Here is a 9529-nt window from a genome sequence, read left to right as displayed (position 1 = left end):
TTATTACTTTCTTCAGCAACTGTCTAATCTCTCATCTGGTAGGAGATTAAATTTGTAGGAGCTGAACAGAATACGAAAAGGCTGTGTGCAATTGGTTTTATCAGCGAGCTACTCTTCTAGCTGAGACTGGGCACCAGGGAAGGAAAAAAAACCCCCAAAATCTGAGCTCTCAGACAATTAAGACCAAGTTAGATTCTTAATGTTCATCCCTTTTTGCACCTGTTGTGATTTATCAAAATAGGATTATATTAAAAAGATACCAAGTTCTTAGCTTGAGGTCCTGCTCCAGAAATAGTTAGATAAAAAGTTATGCTTTATGGAGGGGCAAATTCATCCGTCCTTTAACCTGCTCAAGTCACTACCCAGGAGAAAAGAAGTTGCTGCTGCTGGCAGCTCTCCCATGAGGACGCTGGCTCCTTCCGCTCTCGGAAGGGCACAGCCTGTTCAGCTGTACCTGCTCGAAGCCAGTGAAGGCTGGGGGCTTGCTCAGGAGGTGCAGTTTATGGGGTCATAAAACCACAGAATTAAAGCAGCAGAGATTGAAAACTCAGTTTGACCTCTAACACTTTTTAAGGGAGCATGGCATAATATGCAAAGTAAACAATAAGCCAGGCAAACTCAGATCCCAGCTCTGTTGGTAAGGCTTTTTCCTCTTTTTTTCCTGTCAGGTCTGCACTTTTCAAGTCAGAGCACTTAGGAAAGCAACTGTGAAAGCCTCCAGCACACCGCTTGTTTCACCTCGTGGCTCCTTTGGCAGTGCACTCAGAGGGCCTGTGACAAAGCTACGGTGTGTTTCCCTGATCCTGGGATACAGTCGCTCAGAGATCCTCACCCTTGTGGGTTTTTTCTCCAGAACAAATAAAACAAATCTTCCTCAGCCATCTCTTGGTACCTAGCATTTTTGATGAGCATAAAAAGATCACCCTAAACCTCACACTACAGCTCCAGTGTCTGCAGCACTCCAGGACACCTGGAGTGGTGGCTGAAGACCTCTAATGAAACCGGCAGCACGGCTCTCACCAGCAGCCTGCTAGCATTCAGCCGTGGCACGGTGCTCAGATGTAAAGCACAGCTGCACCGACCAAAATGGCTCCTTGTGCCGCCTCTGCCTCTTGGGTCCTATTCCAGCACTTCACTGACAGAAGCAGTGTGTGCCCAGCAGACCCCAGGCAGCTCTCAGAGGACGAGCTAAATTAGCTTCACCTCCTACCTCATGAACAATTCCTGGCTATGCTCTAGCCACATTGCTAATGGTGATGTAAGAAACTTTAATAAGAGTCTGATTTGCACGTACCACTTTTTGGAGGCAGCTGTTCGAGGAGTCCTCTGGTGATGGGCACACACAGGCTCTTCTGGGGCCTTGGAGAATAAAGATGTTCAAAGGATCACTTCCGCAGTGGTGGCTTGGCAAATACGGACATCCTCAGATGACGGGACAGTTTGTTATCTCTTAGCCTGATCTTTGTAATTTTGCCTCTTTTAAGATAGGCTTAAACATATATTGTATTGACACCAGCTATGCTGCATAAAAGGCCCAGTGTGAACAACTCTACCTTTTCTTAAGCAGCTTTTTGGCCACCCCTCTTTCCGCACTGTGGGGGCTGCCAGGACACTTGCTGCAGCTCTTCACGTTGCTCAAAGGTGGCCCAACAGGTCACCTCATGAAAAAGGAGAAGAACAGAGCTCTGGGCATATCCACCTCATCATATGATCTTCAAGTCTCCTACAACTAGGGATTTTTTTTTCTAATTTTCTGCTCTAAGCTAGAACTGTGTCCCATCCCACATGCTGAGCCCATAGGCTATATGAATGCAAGTCACTCCTTGGTCCTCTGCCTAAATACCACAAGAGAGCAGCCTACGTGCAGCGGCGCCACAGCCTCCCCTCTTCAACACTACTGGGAGGGAAACGAGCGGCCAGGAAAAGGGAAGCCCATTGCAAAACCAAAGGGCTGCCTTTATCCAAGGTAGAAGGGGGTATCAGCAAAGATGTGTAATTACACCAACACGAGCCTTTTTTATCCTTTGGAGTATCTCAAAGTTTTAGCTACTTAGTGTAAAGCACACAACTATGAACAAAACTCTTTTTTTTCATTAATGCTTGTTTAGGTTAAAGTCCTAGGATTAGCAGTGCTCTTTAAGTATTTTAAGACAGTATTTTATTAATAATTCCAAATTTAATGTGTTTGGTCTAAATTAAGTTTTGCTTTTTCATTAAGTACCCCTCCGTGAGCAGGGTCAGGATTGTAGGTTCAAAGTCAAAACATTTGTAGCAAATCTGTCCAAGTGCGGTGGGAGATCTGAATTGTCCCTGCAAGAAGCAGAAGAGCGTTACACGGGCACAGAACATAACTGATGCACTCTCACATACACACACCAGGATTTATCTGTCTCTGTAGAACTTGATCCTCACAGGCTTAGAGTACCACTCATCTAGTGATATTATTAAAGAAATAAAAGCTACCTATAGAAAGCTTATATCTGCATCGGCTCAGGTTCATAATGTTCATCCATTATGAACAAAATAGAGAAATTCCAGGGAATGGAATTTGTTCCAACTGAAAAATGAAAGATGAGTGCTTATCTTTTCTCAGAACATCCGTATAAAAGATATGGCATTCTTAAAATATCTCGATACTCAGTTATGAGCAGGACTATTCATCCTACACCCTACTTCTGCACACAGGAAGGGAAGAGCTAATAGCAGAAGAATTTTCTTTCAGTGGTGGGAACAACTGCATGATGATTATCCCCCACCCCATGTGGGATTCCATTTGAGATCAAGGATGCCCTGGCAAGCGCTGGGGCATTACTACATGTTTGTGGAAGTCTCTCAGCTTTTATTAATTAGATTCCTGACAACGCAATAAAACCCTGTAGCAGAAAGCCACACTGCTCATTCCTGAATCATATGAAATCATTCACCATTTTATGTACAAGTTTTGAATTACAATCTTCAACTTATCAGAAAAAAAACCCAAAAAGCCTAAAAAAAGCATTTTTTGGCAGAACTGCACAGTGTACAGAAGCATAGTTTCAATTACACAATATCTTACAGAACACATATTGTTACAAAAAGCAGAGCCTGTTACCTTTTCTAAGAAGGCAGTGCCCAGACAAAATTAGATGTTTCACCTCCATTATTAGAGGAACAGGTTCAACTGGACAAGAGAGTACATGAAAAAAATCCTGAACACTCCAGATAGTTTAACAGAAAAATAAAAGTACATTTGTAAACAACTTTAAAACAGGAGCCTTATGAAAATAATAAAGGTCACTAAAAGTTAAGCTGTTAAACTCTTCTTAGCCCAAACCACTATATTCTACCCTTATAGGGTTTTTTTTTTGTAGTTTTTTTTTTTTTTTTCCCCATGATACACAGATTTTGACACACAGAACACTTCACTGAGAAATCTGGGCAAATATTTTTTAACTTTTTGGTGGAATTAAGAGAGGGACAATTTGAAGGCAAAATGTCAAACTCCAAATTCCCTTTGAAAATTACAAGAAGAGCAATATAACCTAACTATTGAATGGAGCAGAGTTCAACAGTGCGTGGTAGCACAGTACTTATTTTACAGTCTGAGACCCTTTTAAATGTAAACCCTGAATAATCATAAGCAACTGTTAGAACAGACTTCTGTATTATGTACCATTAAGTTAGCATTGCATTCACTTTCATTATGCAAACTTTGCCATAAAGTGACTTTTCCTATACAGTACTGATTTACCTTAAGCGTATCTGTTTTATGGCAGGGCAAACTTTAAAAACTGTCCTGGGAAATGATTTTGTGTATGTAATTATCAACCATGCATCTGAAGTTGAGCATTAGTGTTTATGCTGCTCTACTTCATGCTTCAGCATACATTAAGCAAGCTGCTGATCACCGAGTGTGTCCATTTTGGTAGATGGACAGATGTATGTGAACAGCAATGCTCTGGATAACTTGTGCTATTCCTAATACTACAGTTATTTTCTCTGCCAATTACATTTTGCTATAAATATGTGTGCCCTTAAGTTGATCCCAATATCAGTTTCAGCTAACTAATCAAATTATCTGCTAAGGTTTTGGGAATGATAACCCCTCCTTTATTTAAATAAAATGAGGGAAGGATTTCTGACTCCCAAAGGTTTGCCAACAATAGATTTGTTTTCAAGACAGGATGACACTGTTCAGTAAACTGCCCATCATCTTTGTTGTTCACAGATAACCACAAGAGTATTAATGTTGTTATCAGATAGGCACGAAGAGGAAGAGGAAGAGAAAACACTGTGAGGTTTTTATGTTTAATGTTTTTCCAAGTTCTGCTTATGGGCTCTTATGAATAATTCTTGATTTGAAATAAGCATAAATCAAATTTCAGATTACTTCTCTTCTATTTTGAGGGCTCAGCAGCTAAACTTCGAGTTTCTGTTTTCCTTTTGCAAGAGAGTGTTATTAAAACCCTGCCCACAACCGAGTAAACAAAGAGCTTATGTAAGGAATAATTTCTCATTATATCCAGAAGTGCCTCATTTTTGTACCAGTTAGAAGTTAATTCATAATCCAAATAATCAATCTGCAATGTAAACAAGTAGTTATTTTCTCCCATATAATGATGGTAAATAATGACACTGATCATTACACATTCTGCTTGAGTTCATTAAATGCAATCTTGAGTCACAAAGGCAGCAGACATTCCGTGATGGACTTCCTTTGAACTAGGTTCAAATGAGTGGAATAACCGAGATTCCTGATGGAAATCTAAGCCATTTCCCTCATTTTCTTAATAGCTTCCGCTATTTGCATACTCAATTCCATTTCATAATTTGCTATCTAAAATAAACTCATTTCCCCAAACCCTTCTCTCCCTATCCAAAACAAACTTATTTACATTTATGGTAAATGCTTTTCAGAAAATAAGTTGTAAGAAAAAAAAAATATGCAAGAAGTGGTATGAAGGGAGTAAGTATTTAAAATTCTGTATTAATTTGCTTTCTGGATTTCCTTCCAAAGACACTACAGGGACAAAAGCTTTAAAGGTTTAAAACACACTTTCACACAGCTTTGATTCTTTCCCTTTTTATACAAGGAATCTACTTCGCCCAGTGAATCACCTTTATAACTTTTGCCCAGTAACTTAGATGAAACTGCATGCCGTTCCCCCCAAGAAAGTAAAGAAAATACATCTTTTTACTTCAAATATTTTATGAATGCAAGATTACAAGAAATGTATTAGTCAAAATGCAGGGGTATCAAAAACTGAACCAAGGATGGCATCAGTCTGCCTACCATTTTGCATGTGGAAAAAATACGCTATGTCTACAGGTAAGAGGCATCACTAATGCATCATGAATTACTCTGGTTGGCCAGCATCACCTCTGCAGCTTGGTGCATGTTTAAGTCCTGAAAATAATCATCATATTAATAGTTTGAGATGAGACACTGGAACAAAATCATTCTTGAACAGGAAAAGTTTTTCTTTTGCTCTTATCGAGGTAACACCAAAAACTAAAACCAAGATCTTACAATTTAGCAGCCACTCTAACAATTGTTAGGCTAGCCTTCACACAAGGAGCATGCATACAGCCACTGTTCTTGCTTTAAATTGAGGGCTGTTGGTTAATTCAAGTCACTGTTTTCTCACCTTATTCAATTAACCTGTTGAACTGGATGTCCACCATAGGAAAAAGAAAATTAAATGATGTTAAGTGTAGCAGACAAATACAGATCACACCAAGAAGCTAACACTCATGAGTTGTCATAATAAGAGATAATAATAACAATAAAAAAAATATCAGTCTTTTCTGTGCATATTTTTCATTTGAAAGGTCCCAGGAAATCATGATGTGCCTGGCCGTTTCTGTTGCTGATTTCTGATGACCTCTAATTGTTTTTTGCATTGCTGATAGTAAGTTGAGAGACTTTTGTTTTCATCTAACAGCTTTTTATGTTCTTGTACCAGACGGGATGTGTTTTGCTGGTCTTTTTCATCCTGGTCCAGTTCTGCTATTAGCTCTTGTCTAAAATGAAAAAAAAAAAAAGTAATTGTCATTTATAATCTACTTCTATTTGTGCACAGATGACTTCATACATTTCAAATCAGTATTTGATTATATGTCTGAACTCCTGGCTGGTGATATTTTGTGGAAGTTGACAAAAAAAATCTTATCTGTACTGTAGTATGGGGAAAAATTGCCTGCCCAATCAAATCCACATATAAACTCTAAAATAGCTGCAAGCCATAGCCTCAATCTCTAAAATTGTCCTTTATATAATGGCTTTCAGATGCAGTTCTACAGGTCGCAGTAAAATATCTAAGGATCCACACAGAATTTCATAAATATATTCAATTCTAATTTTGCTTAACTATATGTACATTTAAAAACTCAAAAGGCAACTTAAAAAGCAAAATTGCAGTAATTTTGGTAAGTTTGTAGTGAAGTACTGTTTCCTCCTTGGACTTGAACTTCTCAAAGCAGTGGAAAAGCAGAGTCAAGTAAATTATCTTTGTCATTTCACTTAATTTATGCTGTAAGTGTTCAATATATTTTTTTAGCAACAGTTTTAGAGGAACAAACACACTGATAAACTTGCTATAAATTATCCTGCAAAACCGATGTAGCAGTTTGTTTTACTATTTGTTTATGAGGTGACAAGAAGGCAAGCTGCCAGCAATATTTTAGCAACAAAATAGTACAGGAGACAGTTCATGTTAATTAGCTGTTTCCATACATTAAAGAAACGTAAAGAAAACTTAATTATTCTATAAAGGTTGAACTAATAATTACTTTAACCAGCATGAAATTAATCGATCACAATACTACTTTCGTTTTAACACCTAGGGACAATTATGTTCTGACTAAGACAAAAGGGAGAAATGTGTCTGCAGACTTCCTAGAAAAAAAGATGAAGTAGGAACCTAAAAGTACAGAATTAACAGTTTTGAAACAGAAATGCATTTTTACAGAATTTATTGACCCTTAGGGACAGCAGAAAAAAACCCAAAATTAAGATCTTCACACTAGTTTCATTACCTCCTCATGAAGTCTAAAGATTCTAGTTGCGCTTGAAAAAAAATTGTTCTCAAGATGCTAAGCCAAAAGTGAATAGGTGATAGGAGGTTGATCTTACTGTAGCTTTTTCCCCCCATTCTGTAAGCTATTTCTAATGTACAAGAGGTTTATATATACATTTTTCTCACTAGCTATTCCACAAACACCAAGGCAAGCTCCTCATTAACAACTGCATGCCTGCAGTGGCTTGGACACTGGTGGGTAACAAGCTGGTCTAGCATGGGAGTATATATGACCCCTCAGAACTGCTCCCCAGTGTCAGAAAAGAGAAAAGATGAGAAGCAGAACACAACAGAACGTATTGCAAACTGAAGTTCTGAATCAGCAATAACATTGGCCATAATCCAACAATACATGCAGTTGCTTCCCTTATGTGTGTACACAATGTAAGACGAACGAGATTATTTCTAGTGCACAAGGATAAGAAGGTACATAATGGCTTTTACGTGTTATGTCCTAAACTTCTGGTAGAAAAACACAAGATGTGTGTTGATAAGGCTGATAAGACAATGCTATTATTGACAGAGTCAGATATCTAAGATAAAAATAATTATGCCCCATGAAATACTATTTCATAATGACAGAAATAATAGTCACAGATAACACACTTACGTTAAAAGTAACATAGAGAAGAACAGAAAAGGTTCAACACATTTCACTTACTTCCTCTGCAACAGCAATGCAATTTCTGTCTGAACTTTCATATATTCTTGTGCCATTTTGCAGTGCTGTTCAAACACAGCCATGGATTCTTTCGAGTTTGGGCACGGTGCTAGAGGCTGAAAATAAATCAGACATGTTAAAAACTAATGAACTGATATCTTAGTATATAGTGTGTTAGAATGTCTCTGCAGTGTATTTATAACATCTTTTAAAAACCAGTAAGGTTTTAAAAATAAGTGCTAAACCATGCTCTGGAAAATGTTACTGCACTGATGTCAAAGTTGACTCAAACATCAAATCTCCAGTTATTAATCTGATACTCTCTTTGTCACAAGGAACAAAAATCAGAGTAGTGTTTAATCCCACACACAACAAGTGAAGTGAATACAACAATTTAATTCAGTAACGTTCAAGCAAATAATGTCTTATTTTGACAGTCAAACTCAGCTTACATTCGGTTTTAGAGATCATGTTTCCCAGGGCCTGTTTTTAATAGCTTGATCAAATCTCAGTCAACCAATCTCAGATTACATAATATATTTTTTTAGCCTTGGTCAAAAGCTAGACAGAATATAAACACAGGTAAATACGCAGCACTGTATTTTGCAGCCCAAAATTCACAAATTAGAATGAAATGCAAGATAAAGTACCTAATAAAGCATGTATTTGTTACCTGTAACTGATGATCTAATGTAAGATATGCCATTGGGATGGAGTTATCCGACCCATTGGTCTCTGTAACAACACCAAGAAAATTTTAATGTATTTTCAGAGTTAATTCTATTCTTACAGGACAAGACCAAGAATACTAAATCATTTCACAATGTACAATCTGAATGTGTAAAAGCAAATGGAATTAGCAGTGTTCCAATCCCAAGGCAGATGAATCATTTTGTTTTTCTGATGAAATTAAGAACTTCAAAAGCATGGTCTATCACACCAAGAAGAAATAAAGATTAAGGTTATCATCCTACACATCTAGAAGCCATGAAACAGCATACAGATTTTAAAAACACTATTTCTGTACAGTTTGCAATCATGTTCTCTGCTTATAAAAAAATTGCCATTTCATTCTTGTTTATGAAGGATCAGCCAGCCAGCCCATGCATCTAATGATTTTAAAATTAGAAGCTGTGCAAATCAGCTCTGCCAAAATAAAATAAGCACAACCTCCTACGCATTTTGAAACCTACTCCCAGTGAAAGGTCTGTAAGTATCTTCCTCACAACATGCTCTAGGGCATCTTCTTTGCTCTGTAGAGATACTTTGTGGGTAGCAAGGAACCCATAACCAATCTATCTTCTGGGCCTGGCTGCTCTCTTCTTACACTGCGGTTAGTCTAGATTTCTCTAGCACTTTCATTCCAGTTTTTAATGGGTTTCTGAATTCTTACAGATCCTATCTTTTGGTGGTCCACAATCTGGGGATCACAAGGTTCCTGTTAAGCTTTAAGAGACATGGGAGTAAAGACATATGGAGAAACTAGTGATTTTATAACTGCATTATTGCTACTAGAGGATTACATGGAGGAGGGTAGGTGGGAAAAAAAAGGGGCTGCTTACCCATACCCCAAAAGCACCTGCCACAGAGTAGTCGTGGTAGAGAAACTAAGGTGTTGCCCTCAAAGACTATGCTATCTCCAAGAGCAGCTTAAAAAGGAAACAGAAATAAGAGGGTGGGAATGGAGAAAAAGTGGTTAAATGTATGCTTGTAAGGAAACAGGAAGGTGGTAAAAAAAAAAAGAAAAAGAAAACAATCCTAAAACCAGAGACTTAATCACCACAGTATCTTTAATGAGAACAATATAAAA

At 37.9% G+C, this 9529-nt stretch overlaps 1 protein-coding gene across 4 annotated transcripts in view; it reads right to left on the bottom strand.

The window, feature by feature from the left end:
* Positions 1-5170: 5170 nt before the first annotated feature.
* MAP3K7 (mitogen-activated protein kinase kinase kinase 7) overlaps positions 5171-9529 on the bottom strand; it is a 33921-nt gene continuing 29562 nt past the window's right edge. For 3 of the 4 annotated variants that reach the window (XM_010082068.1, XM_010082075.1, XM_010082083.1), the window contains 3 exons: positions 8393-8454; positions 7720-7835; positions 5171-6003 (listed from right to left, as the gene is read on the bottom strand). In XM_010082068.1, the coding sequence (XP_010080370.1) occupies positions 5823-6003; positions 7720-7835; positions 8393-8454 (359 nt within the window). In that variant the 3' untranslated portion in view covers positions 5171-5822. Of the gene's footprint in view, positions 6004-7719; positions 7836-8392; positions 8455-9281; positions 9369-9529 lie in introns of all 4 variants that reach the window. The other variant, XM_010082060.1, reaches the window with a different exon arrangement.

The sequence above is a fragment of the Pterocles gutturalis genome, unplaced genomic scaffold, assembly GCF_000699245.1.
Source record: "Pterocles gutturalis isolate BGI_N339 unplaced genomic scaffold, ASM69924v1 scaffold24536, whole genome shotgun sequence".
Taxonomy (NCBI): Eukaryota; Metazoa; Chordata; class Aves; order Pterocliformes; family Pteroclidae; genus Pterocles; species Pterocles gutturalis.
Note: the sequence above shows the minus strand (reverse complement) of the source record. Positions and strands in the feature narration are given on the sequence as shown.